The sequence below is a fragment of the Lytechinus pictus genome, chromosome 13 (assembly GCF_037042905.1).
Source record: "Lytechinus pictus isolate F3 Inbred chromosome 13, Lp3.0, whole genome shotgun sequence".
Classification (NCBI taxonomy): domain Eukaryota; kingdom Metazoa; phylum Echinodermata; class Echinoidea; order Temnopleuroida; family Toxopneustidae; genus Lytechinus; species Lytechinus pictus.
In genome coordinates, this window is record NC_087257.1 from 5,594,058 (window position 1) to 5,611,480 (window position 17,423).

At 37.3% G+C, this 17,423-nt stretch overlaps 1 protein-coding gene across 2 annotated transcripts in view; it reads right to left on the bottom strand.

Annotated features, from left to right (window-relative positions):
- Positions 1-5,532: 5,532 nt before the first annotated feature.
- Positions 5,533-17,423, bottom strand: part of LOC129274806 (ATP-dependent translocase ABCB1-like) — a 71,213-nt gene continuing 59,322 nt past the window's right edge. For both annotated transcript variants that reach the window (XM_064108685.1, XM_064108686.1), the window contains exons 22-28: positions 17,214-17,314; positions 16,162-16,302; positions 12,793-12,949; positions 10,888-11,085; positions 9,569-9,775; positions 8,876-9,022; positions 5,533-7,967 (exon numbers count right to left, since the gene is read on the bottom strand). In XM_064108685.1, coding sequence (XP_063964755.1) covers positions 7,767-7,967; positions 8,876-9,022; positions 9,569-9,775; positions 10,888-11,085; positions 12,793-12,949; positions 16,162-16,302; positions 17,214-17,314 — 1,152 coding nt within the window. In that variant the 3' untranslated portion in view covers positions 5,533-7,766. The remainder of the gene's footprint in view (positions 7,968-8,875; positions 9,023-9,568; positions 9,776-10,887; positions 11,086-12,792; positions 12,950-16,161; positions 16,303-17,213; positions 17,315-17,423) is intronic.

A 17,423-nucleotide genomic window follows, 5' to 3' on the forward strand; every position in this document is an offset into this window, starting at 1 on the left:
GCAAGTTAAGAGCAACTTTAAGAACGACTGGTAAACCTTTCTTACGCGCAAAACCATCACCTTTGAGCATTAAAAGGTGAATACCATTTACCAAAAGAAAGGATCACCAGTCGTTCTTAAAATTGCTCTTAACTTACAAACAGCTTTTTGAAACACCCAACCTGAGTGAAGTCTGAATATTGGTGAGTGAAAGACCAGGGGCCTGTTGCAGAAAGAGCTGCAATCAATCGCAACTCTGATTTATCACGCGCAACTTGATTTTCACCCAATCAACAGCGCGTATTTGGGATTTGCGATTGATTTTTTGACTTGCGTTTAAACGCAACTCTTTCTGCGACAGGCCCCAGTCCTGGAAGGCGTTTCATAAAATCTGTTCATAACTTACAAGCAATTTTACGAACAACTGTTGATCCTTTCTCGTGGTAATTGATATACACCAAATTTTCATTTTTGTTGATTTAGTGCCCACGAAAGAATCACCAGTGGCTCGTAAGCTACGAAACAGCCACCTGGTATATTCAGTATGAAAAAAAGATAAATGTGAGAGCTCAAAGAAAACATGTCCAATGTTATTCAGACTAAAGGTGGTGGGCTGGGGTGGGGGTAGGTTTCACAAAGAAGTTTTATAGTTGGAAGTTTGAGTAACAGGTAGATTCCAAATTGTAAGTACATGTATGTGATACATCCCTGCAAGGTAAGATTACTCTCGTTGGAACAGCATTATTGTTAAAGGACAATTCCACCTCAACATAAAGTTGATAGAGAAAAATCTAACGAGCATAACACTGAAAATTTCTTTGAAATCAGATGAAAAATAAGGAAGTTAAGATATTCTAAAATTTTGCTAAATTTCACAAAACAGCAATATGCACATCCTGGTCGGTATGCAAATGAGGGGACTGATGACATCACCCACTCACTATTTCTTTTGTATTTCATTATATGAAATATCTTAATTTTGTCCTCATTGTCATGTAAAATAAAGATTTATTCCTCCCTGAATTTTTGTAAGTACCATAATGATTGTTTAAACATTTCGTGGTTTAGTCAAGTTGGTCATTACTGGCAAATCTGTAAAAATTGAAATATTGTATGATTCAAACAATGAAAAAAAAAAAGAAATAGTGAGTGATAAACATCATCGACTCTTTCATTTACATATCACTGAGTTCTGCATGTTACTGTGTTGTGAAAAATAAGCGAAAATTAAAAAATGGCATAACTTTCTCATTTTACATCCGATTTTGATGAAATTTTCGGTGTTACTCTTGTTAGATTTTTCTCTATTGATTCAAGTCAACATTATTCGGGGGTGGACTTGACCTTTGACCTCGTGAATATCACATGTAAATTCTCTGATTCTTATTGACTTTGTACAGGGAGTATTTAGTCCATGTAGGCAAACAGGCTAACAATAAGACTTCATAATAGATACACAATATTTATTTACATCGGCACTTGATTCACAGCATTTAAGTTGAATATGACTTTCATTAGCACTCCCTTGACATGATCATGTGACCAGTCGCCCAAAATGAATTTTGCTCATCCTAAGCTTTAAAATGATACATGATTTGTCAAAAACTTGATCAATAACTGACTCAAATACCTGATTGAATGCAGAGAAAACAAAGCAAGAGCTTCAGAAAATAAAAGAGAAAACAACATTTGAAGTTTGCGTTCACTCAAGCATGAGGTGTGCGCACTGCAATTTCAATGAAACTTCCAAGCAGTCCACAAAAACTTGTGTCAAAGAAACTCTTGTATCTTGTTTTCTATTCAACTTTACAACTCAAAATTTTTACAGTATAAAGATGAAAAAATACTCCTTCAGACTAACTAAGTATTGAATTTTGGCTGTTTGAAGACCAATTTAGTATTTTGGCTATTAACAGGGAATTCCCTGGCGACTTATTGATGGTTTTGGATCGGTTGGTCACATATTCAATTACATGTATATAGCTAATAAGGATGGGATTTCAAACACTTCAAACACATCTAACTGACTGGCTTTGACACAGCAAACACCATGGACAAATGTATGTTTTGGCTTGAACAAAAGAATAACAAAAATTTAAGATGTTCTAAAGAAAAATAAATATTTCTATGTGAAAGACTCTCATTCTAGTATCTTTGGTGCAGCCAAGTATGGAATGAATGAATATCTTGGCAATCTTACATAGTGCTACATGTACCTTTAAATCAGTCTACATCTGAACAAGTTGCGCATATGAATACAGCAAGTCCATGACAGTTCCCTTAAGTAAATCGAGAAAAGCAAAATTATGTTTGTCACAGACGTCCAATGAGGATTTTCTATAGTTTCTGATTTATTTCTGGCACCCTTGAGAGGAATTCCGGAGCATTAATGACGCACAAGATGGGCTCATGTACAGGAAACGGTATTACAGTACATGCCATGTAAATGGTGTTGATTTTTTCCACTGATTGTTAAGAAAGCATGAATGCTTTTAAGCAAGCAGCCAGAGGACCAACGGCTTAAGGTCCTCTCCGAGGGACCTGGTAATGAAGACAAATGCCTTACCAAAGGGCACTAGTGCACCAAGTGGGAATCGAACCCAGGTCACAGGAATCTGAAACCCCCACTCTACCAACTGAGCTATCGCGCCTCCAACCCAATATTCAACTCAATTTGACCTAGAGAAGAATTTGCGTCATTCTTCTATTTGTATACTGGGGCTCGTAACACAAAGCTTAGCCCTCATCGTAGAAGATTTTTTTTTCCAACGATTGATTGCATAGAATACAATGTACAATTATTCATGAAAATCAAGAGCACGGTTAATTGTTCATCTCTGTGCTACGGGACACTGGTAATCAATTATCAAGGTATAAAGTGCCCTGATGGTTGAGAAGGCCTGCTTTTAAGGCCCTGTCCCATCGTTCCGTGCAAGCCTTGCAGGTGAATTGCAGGCAATCGCTCGCAACTAACCCGCAAAAATGTTATGAGCATGTTCAAAACTTTTCTGCGTGCAAATCAGACCCACGTGCGCTTCTGTGGGCAACTGCGTGTGAGAAACCTAGCGAGATACTGTCAATGTGGGTGACCTGCGGGTAGCAAAAATAGTCACCCGCAAGACTTGCACGAAACAATGTGGGCCTTAAAACCTAAACTAAATAAGTAGAAAGCTGCTTTTAAATCTCAACCATGTAAAACGAACAGTGGATCTGTTAGGTACTGGAGCCCATTGCAGAATGACTTGGCTGTTACAATCAAACACAAATCTAACATTCAAACACTACTTGATTTCCAACTAATCATCCGAGTGAATTTGGGATTCGCGATTGATTTTTTAAATTCTTTATTTGCATCTTCCAGCAATGGTCGGTCGGCTTGTCGAACCATTGTTAAAACAAAATGACACGCCCCTCCAAACTTTGGTCTGATCATAATAAAGTTCTGGCGCAACTGTCAAACCAGATTGTTACCTGAGGGATTTTGAGGAAACATTCCTCTGGATAGAATGGCTACGATTTCATACTCAATATTCAGAATCATTCTTGTATACCAAGATTTACAATATCATATTCCCTTTAAGATATGAATACATGACTTGAACAACAACAAAAAATCACATAAGAAGTGAAACCATTATATGAATATTGTTAAAGAAATAATTCACCGTGGCACCATAACTTGATGGAATTATATAATTTTTTTTTAGCTTTATCAAGGTGTAAATATTCATATATGAATGATCCTTAAAACCAAAATCAACACTGTTAAACAGCTACATGATTGACAGCATCTACCGATAACTGTATTCGACCCCAAGAATTTCATGGAAAGATTATTTTTTCTGTACATATAAACCCCTACAAACCCACGACCCTCTGTTTCAAAGTCAGAAGACTTCAGAAGACAATCCACTGGGCCACAACGCTACACGCTTTTGAATGAATGACTTTAGGCTTTCTTCCTGCAAACATGAACTTACAACGTCTAGTTCTAACGTCTAGTTCTAGGTATCGGTGACAATTATCATCATTTGTGATTTCTATAGGTAAGGCCACATACACATCCACTTCAAACACAAATCTTAATGAGTCAAAAGGCACAGAAACAAATAAAGCTAGAGTGAATGAGACAAGGTGCTGATATCATGAATGATATATGAAAGAATAAAGTGTATATTACACATTGAAAGAACAAAATTATTGCGAACAAGTACAACCTGGGATATGGGTAGTAGGGAAATATATTACTTTTCAAATATGATTAGCATTCATGATTATCAGAGAAAAGCTTTCAACTATGCTCTTTAATAGTTCTATGTCAAAACTTGCCACACGAATGAAATTTTGTGTAGCGATCACAAAATTAAGTGGAGCAAATTGCGATGTGATACCAAGAAAATTATTCTCTAGGTAGTCTTTGAAAATAAAATAGCTATAGCTCCCGCATGCCAACAACACTCATGCATTGTGGGGAAATGTGAACACAAGAAAAAAAATGTCATCTGTTGAAATTGTCAACGGGATAGGCAAACAAAGGAGATGATGAACTACAGGGGCCCATTGCATACAACTTTTTACCTGAGAAAACTCAGGTTGTTTTTACCAGAGTTTTTGCCCTGTGTTAAAGTCAATGGCAGAAATCAGACTAACCTTAGTTTTCAGTTTTTACCAGAGTTTTCTCAGGTAAGAAGTTTTATGCAACAGGCCCCAGGTGTCAGCCAATTTCAGCTCTTACTAGTCAGCCAAATTTAGACAAGATACAAACACTGCAGCTAATGGATTTGTGAATGAAAATGGATAGAAATGTTTTGGCACATTGCTTACTGGAACCGGATAGTCCCTGAATTAAAGTCTATTGACATAAGTGCATAAAGTACTGAGTGGATTAGCCCATTACCTACTGCTGGAATTGGATGGTCAATTTTTAAACAAATCTATTGGAATTATATCGGTAAAGAATTCAGAGGTCATTGTGGCCTGGGTAGTAGTTTAAAACACCCAAAATCAAACAACAAAATGAAAGCACTGCTAACAAGTAAAATACTTAAAGGAGAATGAAACCCTTGAAACCAGCTGAATCCATATCAAAGAGAAAAATCAAAGAAACATATTGTTGAAAGTTTGAGGAAGATTGAATGAATAATAAGAAAGTTATGAGCATTCGAATATTGAGATCACTAGTGCCATGTAGATCCTCCCAACGGCAATGCGACCAAGATCTGTGATATCACACACGTACAACTCCCTCATTACTTTAGTACTTATTTCACTTATATTCTCACTTTTATAGAGTCTATCACAAGGTGAGGTGTTCTCTTTATGAGATGACAAGTACAGAGGTTTCACAACATTATATCATTGATGAATCGTTTGTCATATGATTAGAATGAGCAAAAAGAGATGTTTTGGGGTATATTTTCAGTGTCCAAATGGGAGAGTTGTACGTGTGTGACATCACAGATCTTGGTCGCATTGCCAATGGGAGGATCTCCATAGCATTAGTGATCTCGACATTCAAATGCTCATAACTCTTTTATTGCTAGTCCTATTTTTCTCAAAGTTTTGTTGATCTTATTCTTTGATTTTTCTGCTTTCACAAAAGCTAACTTGCTCCAAGAGTTTCATTCTCCTTTAATATTCATGGAATACATCATCACAAACAATAAAGAACTTAGAGTAAACAACATACCAATCAGCCTATTGGTACCAGTCTCTGATCATTATTATATAAATAAATATTTCTTTATCAAGCCTCACAGATATTGCATACAAAAAAAAAGGTGAAAATTCCATTAAAACCAAGTGCAGTATATAGATGAAATGCAGTGCCATAATACAGTTTTCTGGTTTCGATTGTTGGGGGAAATTCTATTTGCACATGGAATCTGCCCATTCAGCTCAGGAAAGTCACGATACTGGTTCGAATCAATCGCAACTTTGAGCCCATTTCAAAACAATAGCAACTCTGAGATCGGTTTTGACGCAAGTGCAACTTTGATACTGATTAAAATCAACCACGACTTTTAGCACAGTTTAAATCAGTCGCAACTTTTAGAAACAAACACAACTCTTGATGAGCGAGTCAGAAATGATAATACCAGGCAGCATAAACATGTGTAGAACCAACCAAAAAAATGTACAAATACATGAACGATAGAGAAAAAATATATGTGCATTCCTACTTCCTTCGTTAAGCCGATAACCATTTGCAGCTCATAAAGTTGGCACACATTGATAAATACTTGCAGATATAAAAATATAAGTGTTATATGGACAAATATACATGCACAGCCTTTAGACTATTACATAAGTACATACATTGTGTATACATTTCTTTGACTTAAAGACATGCTAACACAAGGAGGTAGAGGAATTTGGTTTTATGGTTTTGAATGTATAAGAGCTTGGTTTTCAATTGATAGACTTCTGGTTGAATGAATAACAATCAGCTGGACATATCATCATTTTATGGATGTGAAAAAAAGCAAGTCCACATTCATTCATTTATAAACAGGTTACTCGTTAATAAAGCAAGATCACTCATATTTCATCCCATCTTGGCATCAGGAATGTTTTTTTTTATTTATTTATTTAATACATATATTCTCAACATGTAGCTGGTTACCTGTAAGAGAGTAGTTGAGAAAACATATTGTTCAAAGTTTCAGTAGTCTTTTAAAATTGTTGAAAATTGGTCCAGATCCCCTTGCTGCACTTGACTTAATAATTCATGGGTTAACCATATTCAGTATGTTTAGATTTTAGTCGTGCTTTCATGTGCAGCAGTGCTTTGCACATTAAAGAATAAACATATATATATATTTTTCAAATATCTATGCAAAATATGTCATAAACCACTACAAAAGTCAGCCTACAGATTAACAGTGATTAACAGGGACAGAGATAATACACAAGAGCACAAATGATAACTACATGTAGTAAGTACTGCGTGATAACTTATATGTGAAAAGTGTTAATAGATAAATGTGCATGAAGAAATGTAATCTACTCTATACCATTCCATACACATCTTTCAACACTAGCTTTTCATCTACATGACCAAGGGTAGATTAAATGCACAGAAAATGCTTTACTCTTTTCCACTTTGTAAAAATTTGTTTCATGATCAGTCAACCAATAAATAGATGCAAAGCATTGTTTGATCAAGTGGATATTGGATGAAAGGTGCATATCCTTATTGGAAATAAAGTCACAAAGGGACATGGGCTAGGTGGCAATATGACCAAATGCTTCAGTAGACAACGGTTCGTAGACAAACTAGGATTTGACCATTTGGGAAGAGACCACATGGCAAGTAGACAAAGTGGGGGTAGACCAAGTGGCAATGAAGCAAATGAGCCAATAATTCAATGTCTCAAGGACTGAGTGGGTCTAAGCAGGATTGGACCATGTGGAATGAGACCAAATGTAAGGTGGACAAAGTGGGTGTAGGCCAAGAGGCAATTAAGCAAATCAGTTGATTCGGTTAATTCTCACTTGGTCTAGACCGATCTCAAGAACCGGATGGTTTAGGATTACACCAAGTGGGGAAAGACAGAATGGCAGGTAGACCAGGGCTCCGTAACACCAAGGTTTGCAATCGATCGCTAAATACCAATGACCAATCAAGACCATTGTTGCATGAGCACTCTGTTTAAAATACTGACTGGGGACCAATCTGTGCGGTTCTTTCATATTTGCAATTCATTGCAAACCTTTGTGTTACAGAGCCCTGGGGATAATTCCGCAAACAAACTTGATTCTTCTCCCCAAGCAATGTGTGGGGCTCACTGCTGCAGGGACTGGGCCGTGTAGAGCGAATAGTACTGCATCTTCATGGCCATCAGCTCCTCGTGCTTGCCAAACTCGGCCAGCTTCCCCTCCCGGATGACGGCGATCTTCTCGGCGTTGTGGATGGTGGAGAGACGATGGGCGATGGTGATGCACGTCCGGCCCTTCTTGGCTTCGTCCAAAGCATCTTGGACAACCTACGAACGAAGAAATATTCATACGATACTGACTAGCTTTGATGGAGATACTGTACCATATACATTTCCCAAGTAGTCTTGTATTGCCGAGCCTTGTTATATTAAGTGTACACAGTGCAGGCGCACATCAAGCATGGTGCGCGCATGGGAACATGGATATGGACCGATAATTTACTACATAGGCGCTGCAAGAAAATGACAATTTTGCGGAGGAGGGGTGTATGAATATTATGGTCCCTAGTCATAAAGCTGAACCCTGGATGGGCCATTGTGATGTATTTCATGTTGAGTTAATTGATCAGAAAGACAAAATATGCGTTAACATCTTGTCTCCAGAATGCTTCACTCAGGTACATGTAATAATAAATTTTATCATCATAATGTCTTGTTGTAACAGTGCAGACAATAGGGTATCAGCCCGGACGGGTCTTTGGTCCTTGTTGACTTGTTTGTTTTCTTTCTTTTCTTCATATATCTATAATCACACTTTTTTTTTCTTACATGTATATATCGACAGCAACTGTTTGGCCCGTTATCTCAAAAGAGGCGTCAATTGCACCATGGTACAAAATTATGGACTACGCAGATTTCTGTACATCAATTTTGCTTATTTCATGGCATACACAAAGAAAACTCCAATTAAATGTGCACTTTTGGCAAACGGCACTTAAAGGGAAGCGGGATAATACAAGAAATCTGCATATACCATGTACCATGATACACTTGAAACCTCTTTAGAGAATACAGGCCATTATGTTTATGCAAAAAAATTCGGATACAAATAAAGAGAATATGAATGAGAATTTTGAATAATACACATAAAAGGGCTCACAGATCTGTAACTATTGGATTTAAGGACTAAAGTCGATTTGATTTTGATGTGAACGACTGTTTCAATGGTCACTTACCCTTTCGCTCTCAGTGTCCAAGGCCGATGTAGCTTCGTCCAGCAGCAGAACCTTGGGGTTCCTGACCAGCGCCCTCGCTATGGCAATCCTCTGCTTCTGACCCCCAGAGAGCTGGGTGCCCTTTGACCCAACGTTGGTGTCGTATTTCTGTTAAATGGGGAGGAGGGAGAGCAAGGAAGAGAAGTGAATATGAAATGGTCCATTCAATGCATGTACAGGCCCGTTTCACATAAATAGTTTGTGGTAACTTCATAGCAATTACCATGGTAACAGAGCTCAGCACCCAATCACAATCAAGGTTTCTATGGAAGTTACAATATTGGGCAAATTTACAATAGTTGTAAGTTTTTATGAAACTGGCCCAAGGACATACAAACACTTAGCTGTGTGCACTAAGATCCAAAGTTGGTTTCAAATTTCTGTTTTTGATGGGGACGGAATGTACGGTACTTAGTATTACAATTGAATATGCAATGATACAGTCAACATATGTGACCAAGCATGGCAAAAGATGAAAACTCACAAAACTCTTACTGCGTGATTTTCAGTAGGCTAACATCAACAGAGGTTTTGGTCAGAATGGTCGAATTTCAGTTTGTAGTATTTCTGCAAAGGGAAAGCCTTCTGGGGTTATGTTGCAGTTTGTTCTTCTTACTGAGAACCAAAGTTAGACATGATCAATTACACACATACCATGGGGAGCGAATCCACGAAGTCATGGATGTTAGACTTCTTGGCTGCCTCGATGCACTCTTCCATGGAGACTTCACGCGAGTTGTCGCCATACTTGATGTTCTCTGCGATGGACAGGTCAAAGAGAACGGGTTCTTGGGACACCAGACCGACCTGGGCACGCTGCCATCGTGTGTTGAGCAGCGAGGACTCGTGAGAGTCAAACATCTGGGAAAAATTAAAAATATAACTAAGTAAAGTCACAATTTCGAAGACATAGAGGTAGAAACATGACTTAAAATTCATAATTCATGTATGTTCAATGTCATAAGTGTATTATTCATCGATGACACTGATGTAATGAGACAATTAAGTTATCTGAATTTATACAATCACAATATACCATGATCATTATCATAACCACGCAAGAACACAGCACAAGTATGTCAAATAATATCATCCTAATCATCATCATCTTTATGATCATCATCATCGTCATCGATGTCATAATCGACATCATCACCTTCACTACAACGATGATAATAATGATGATTATGAGGATGATCATCATCATTGTTGCGAACATCACTGTCACTATCACCATCATCACTATCACCATCACCATCACCATCACCATCATCATCACCATCATCATAACCATCACCATCACCATCATCATCATCATCATCACCATCATCATCATCACCATCACCATCACCATCACCATCATCATCATCATCATCATCATCACCATCATCATCACTATCACCATCACCATCATCATCACCATCATCACTATCACCATCACCATCACCATCATCATCATCATCACCATCACCATCATCATCATCATCATCATCATCATCATCATCATCATCATCATCATCACCATCACCATCACCATCACCATCATCATCATCATCATCATCATCATCATCACCATCATCATCATCACCATCACCATCATCATTATCACCATCACCATCACCATCACCATCATCACCATCATCATCATCATCATCATCATCATCATCATCACCATCATCACTATCACCATCATCATCATCATCACTATCACCATCATCATCATCATCATCATCATCACTATCACCATCATCATCATCATCATCATTACCAATATCATAAGAACATTCTAGGTCATCTTGTTCTCAATGATTTTAATAATTTTATGCCATCAACAAAGAACAACTAGATATGAGTGAAAGATGCCCCTCTACCACATTCACTTTTTACAAAAAGATCCATGAATTCATCGCCTTCCGAAGACATCCCACAAATTTTTTCCAATGAAAAAGAGCCAAAAATACTTATCTACTTACAAGAGAACCTGAGAGAGGATCATAGAACCTCTCTACCAGCTGTATGGTGGTACTCTTCCCGCACCCGCTGCTGCCCACCAGAGCCAGGGTTTCCCCGGGGTTCACCGAGACGGAAAGCCCCCTCAGGACAGGGACATCGGGACGTGTAGGGTAGCGGAACCGGACGTTGTTGAGGCTGATTGATCCACTGTAGCTTGCCTGTAGGGATCACAATAGGGGATGCAGCAAACAATTATTTCATGAGAAAGTCTTTAAAATCAAGGTTAATTGCCACAATATTATCATAGATCTAGATCTGGTACATTGAAATAAAATTACCATAATGAAATCTTGAAATTTTCACTGAAAACCAATAATTCTGATGATCACTAACACAGGAAAGCATATGTGAAACAGTGTATCAATATTGCTCGGAAAAATACCCGATATTTGATGGAATTCTGTGCTTATTTTGCTCATATCGCAGCAATTATGCATTTTCTTCCAGAGTCACTTGGCACATATTTTTTATTCATACATATAAACACTTGGGTGGTAATTTTATTGGATTATGTTCGAACTCATTTTGAGATCGTTACCCCAACTGGTAATTATCTTTAATAGTAATAGCAAATGGCCATTCTGAGGGTTTTATAGGAGCACTATACCTGTATCTCACACCAGGGTCCCATAACACAAAGGTTAGCAATTAATCGTACTCCTGATTTTCACGAATGATTGTACATTGTTGTCAATGGAATCAATCGTAGAAAATGTTCTACGATCATTGCTAAGTTTTGTGTTACGGGCCCCTGATCGTGCCATGTACATAGGGCCACTGTTTCAAATTTAACGAGTGCGGGATATAATTCTAATGCCCGAGCTAAATGATGTGCATTATTTGCTTTATATGAAAGTGAGGTGGATCCTTGTCATCTGATAAACCATCCTCATCTAAAAACCATGACCGGTCAATAGAAATAGCCATTAGCAGACCTGCCAACCTCTGGGAATGAAAAATTGTATTCTGTGATAAAGAAAACTGTATTTTTCCCCCAAAAAACTGTATTTCATAATAAAATGCGTGGCGCGCGCTCAAGCTGCATGCAAGCTAAAATGCGCACTGCTCTTGCAGATGAAAAAAAAACACATTGAAACATGGTTTTAACAAAATGATTGAAAAAAAAACAAGTTACCTGAAATTTCATTGATCCAATAACCATATTTGTGTAAGTTTTATGAAATAGAGACATATAGAGATGATTTTTCTCAATAAATTACGATTTTGTAAAAAAAAAATCATATTTTTTAAAGAACAAACGTACTGTCGTATTTTGGTTGCAAAGACGTACTAAATACGCTAACGCTAAAAACGTACTGGTTGGCAGCTCTGCATTTGTACCAGTCATTAGCAGATGTTCCAGTAAGCTAAACTATTGACTGGTCATGTGATAGATTTTAGCCAATCATGTGATTAAGATCCTATCACCATTTTATAATTCACAATACATACATGTATACAGGGTTTCCAGCTTTTCAAGAAAACAAAATTCCCTGATTTTTCCCTGATGAAGCTTAAAAATTCTGATAATTATTCAAACCCATTCCCAGTTTCACAGGTTTTCTAAGTTGTTGCAGTGAATTACATGTATTTTCAGTATAAAAACAATAATGCAAAACTAATTAGTACCACCATAACCAGTCATTCAATGGATATTGTTTTGATATGCAACAAAATATAACAGTCTGCCTGACTACCGTGCTTTCGACTTATGGGCTGATCAAAATTCCCTGATTTTTCCCTTATTTTAGGCATTTTTCCATGATTTGAGCTATTTCTTATAAAAATCCCTGATTTTTCCCTGACTGGAAAAAAGTTAAATAATTTTCCCTGATTTCCCTGATGGCCTGAGAACAGACTCGTACCGGCTTTTCTCCCTCATCACTGAAAGTATCAATTTCCGGTTTACGGTCCACCAGATAGAAGAGTTCTCCCGTAGCCACTTTAGCCTTGGAGAAATCCGGTACAGATCCTGCAGCCCGACCTAGCCCAAAGGCACCAAACATCAGGGCAGAGAATGACCTAGAGCAAGTTGGTTGGAGAGAGAAAGAGTTAGTGGTATCACCATAACGGACATTTGACAGAGGTGTGATAAAAGAAATTGGTTTACTCTCATCAAGTTTTTTTTTATGCCAACTTTGGGTTAAGAGGGGGACAAGCTGCACCTTAAAAAGATAAGGAGAAAAATATTTGATTTTTTCGTTAAAAAACCAACATATTATGAAGAGACTACGGACTTTAAACATTGCCATGGACAGCAAATTTAGTCTTTTCTAACGTTTATAACCTATTTTTTTGACCAAGTTTGATGAAAGTGATAAAAATTGCTTCTATGTTATTTTCATTAAGGATGATTTCCCCCATGTTTCCTTCTCATTCAAGTCATAACTGACATTCTCGAATCACCAAAATATATCAAGAAAATGCGAGAGAAGATTCATATTCAGAAACTCTAATACCACATGGACTAAACCCATTGGCCCGTATTCTGAAGTCGGGTTTAACTTAAACTCAGGTTTAAAGTTGTGGTTTAAGTATGGAAAGCCAAAAGTATCAATTTTTTTTTATTAAGTTGTATTTTTTGTATGTTTACTGTGCTGTTTCCTGATTCATCGATGGTGAAGACAATAATCTTTTTATACTTCCTAGACAATTATGAATGATTTGAGAGCCAAATGAGCTGAAGTATGATATCTCTACTGTTAGTGATTTATGTTACAATTGGCTATCCATACTTAAACCACAACTTTAATCCTGAGTTTAAGTTAAACCCGACTTCAGAATACGGGCCATTTGGTCTACAATCAATTTGGTCTAAATGCCATTTAGTCTGCAGCAATCTTGTTCTTATACCGACTTATTACAGTCTAATACCACAGGTGTTGAACCTATTTTGTCTGATTGCCATTCAGTCTGCACTACACTTGGTCTAATACCAACTTAGTCCAATTATCATTTAGTCTAATGCCCAGTTTAAAGGTCAAGTCCACCCCAGAAAATGGTGATGTGAATAAATAAAGAAAAATCAAACTAGGACAACACTGAAAATTTCATCAAAATCGGATGTAAAATAAGAAAGTTATGACATTTTAAATTTTCGATATGCATAACTGAGTGACATGCAAATGAGATAGTCGATGATGTCCCTCACTTACTATATCTTTTGTTTTTTTATTGTTTGAATTATACAATATTTCATTTTTAAAAATTTGATAATTAAGGACCAACTTGACTGAACGATGTAGTATTAAACAATGCTAATTCCACATGCTCAGGTTGGAATTAATAGTTGTTTCACTTGGCAATGAGGAGAAAATTAGAATATTTCATATTTCATAAAATAAGATACAAAAGAAATAGTGAGTGGATGACGTCATCGGTCTCCTCACTTGCATACAGACCAGGATGTGCATATAACTGTTTTGTGAAATTAAGCGAAACTTTAAAATGTCATAACTTTCTTATTTTACATCCTATTTTGATGAAATTTTCACTGATATGTTTGTTGGGTTTTTCTCTTTTTATTCAAATCAACTTTTTGTTGGAGTGGACTTGTCCTTTGATAGTCTACTTCCCACATTGTCTTCCTATTCAGAGCTGCCAACCTTTAGAAGTAAAGAGTAGTAATCCAGAAGCTCAAAAGTCATAATTTCATATGCACCACGCAGTATTATCAATTTCTTTGAAGAGGTAACATAAAGAACAGATTCCTTAAAGAGAAATGGATCCTCTTTCGTTGAAGGCTCAGATTCAGAATCATCTCTGGTACTCTCTCTTTGGCGTAAATCCATCATAAATGAACCGGTGTGTTGGCTCAGTTGGTAGAGCGTCCGTCTCACAACCGGGAGGTTGGGGGTTCAAACCCTGGCCGCGTCAGACCAAAAGACGTTAAAAGATGGGAGTTGCTGCTACCCTGTTTGGCGTTCAACGATTAAAGGGATAGAGCCTCGTCGATCTGGCGCTGCACAGCGGCTGCCGGGCCCACGATCAATTGGGCAAAGCAAATTTTCTGAGTATTTCATTTCATGTCTATTTCGAACAATAAATTATGGATTGGATTTATCATAAATCCAAGAGGAAAAAACCATGAGGCCGAGTCAGTATTCAAGCATGTGGGCCATTCCACGGTTACCCACGTTACATTTGGAGACACCTTTACTCATACTTGGAGCTGTAACTCCATTATTATTGATAGGAACTAAACATCTCTTTATCACAACATAGTACGCAGTCTGACTTTCCTTTGTATAAAAACAAAACTTGGGAAATTTCATTATGCTCCTGGCAAATCTTTGAAATGTGTCGGTTACTCATGTTACATGATTTGGACATGCATAAAATGAAAAGTGGACATAAGTGAAAAGTGTCCTCATACAAGGCTTTTATGAAAGTTGATTATATCCATTTCAAAGAAGTATATTAGGGAGACAAATTTGTATATAATTCCAAAAAATAAAGAACTAGGGGTGCAGATAAAGTCGTTACTCACGTTACGGTTCAGATGGGCTATATGTACAAAGACACATTGAGCTCATGTCCACCAACCTATGGAATTGCCCATGTGATGATAACATCAAAGCGATGTAAACAAAGATACACAATCATGCAAATAATGAGCATTTTTTGCCGCCTTCAGACTAGTTCACCACTGCCCAATGTATTATTTTATAGTATTAAATATTAACATACTATTTGCCCTCAAAAGAGTAATAATTAAGGTCAAACGCATAATGGCATAATTTGACATAAAAATCATAACAATTATGACTTTTTCTTAATAGCTGGCAACCATATAGACTAAGCATTTTCAGACCAAGTAGATATAAGACAAAATGGTTATGATCTGACTAAAAAGTAGATCAAAGGTAAGTGGGCTAAATGGAATTAGACCGAATGGATAGAAGATGAACTAGTTCTACACCGAGTGGGATTTTTCCTAGAGTATTAAGACAGAACAGAAACTAAAGGACCTGTCACATCGTTCCGTGCAAGCCTCGCGCGTGAGTTGCGGGTGATTGCCCGCAACTCACCTGCAACAAAGTTTTGAATATGCTCAAAGTTTTTCTGCGTGCAAATAAGACTTGCGTGCGCTTCTGCGGGCAACTGCGTGTGAGATGCGTGCGAGATAATAATGCGGGCAACCTGCGGGCGACCCGCAAGTAACACGCAAGGCTTGCACGGAACGATGTGACAGGTGAAGACCTATTGGCAATTTACCGTAAGAGGCTACTTACAGGAATACATCAGTGAACGAAATCTCTCCGGTCTCAACGAGGTAGGCACCAAGGCGGAATGTAGCAGAGTAGGCAAAGAAGATGGTTGCCTGAGAGAAGCCAAAAGCTAGACCGGCTGCAAAAGCTCCCTTGATACCTTGTCTATAGAGAAGACAAAAAATTGTATGCAATTTGGTATTTGATGCATGTAGTAGGCAGGTCAATGCACTTGTTTTTATTTGATAGTATTCATGGCAACACACTTTTACCAATGTATAAATTCACTCTCTCGAGTACCATATAACTATTTTGGGGAATGTTTTATTAAAGTAAAACTAACAACAGTCAGCACCAGAGCTTGTCAGCCATTAAAAACTACTAAAAGTGACTTGCCAGATAGCAGATGTTGATGAAATGCCTCACTCGAAAAGGTGGAGTCATTTTCGCGCAAATTGCGATCAAAATAATCAACAAATGGAAACTAGTGGAATAATAAGTGATGCCATTGATGCCGTTTATAGCAAACCAGTACTTTGTAAAAACACACAGGACTTAAAATGTTGTAAACTTGATAATTTTTCTATCCAATTGTGAAGAAATTTTCAGTGACATACTTGACTGATCATTCTAATCATAATACGGTACTGACAATTTGATTTATTTATCTAAGGTTAAGACCAGTTGATTTACATATCAGGATAAGAAATGCACGAGGGTGATGAGCGATTTCCCCTCATGACTTTTCAAATCACCCCTAAAATCCCCCAAATTGAATGTTTTGGGGTAACTTATTTTTCAAGTCGCCCCAAAATCTGCCAAATAGCGCATACATCATTCAAGAATATCTAGAAATTCATTATTCTGCATGCATCAGAGTAACATTATTTGCATTTAATATTTGAAATGAAAGTAATAGCCCAAAAAAGTCAGCAAACGCCCCTGTGAAAATGTAAAATAGCCCCTAAAAATAAATATCATTTCCCTCCCTGTTACATGTATTTATTAAGGGTTTAGACTTGGCTATTGAACTGTGTTAGTTCATTAGTTGGCAAGTATGATTCATGTTGACTTACCTGTAAGGGGTCTTCTGAAGTTCACAGTATTTCTCATGGAAGGTTTGCCCTCGATTCAGTGACTGAACCGTTCGTATGTTCTCAATACTCTCGGAGACAAGCTAAGAAAAAAATAAAAATAAAGAATAGTAACTTTACATATTAAAGATTAATAGCAGTTGTGGTAACGATCTCCAAATGAGTTCAAATAGAATCCAATAAAATGACCTC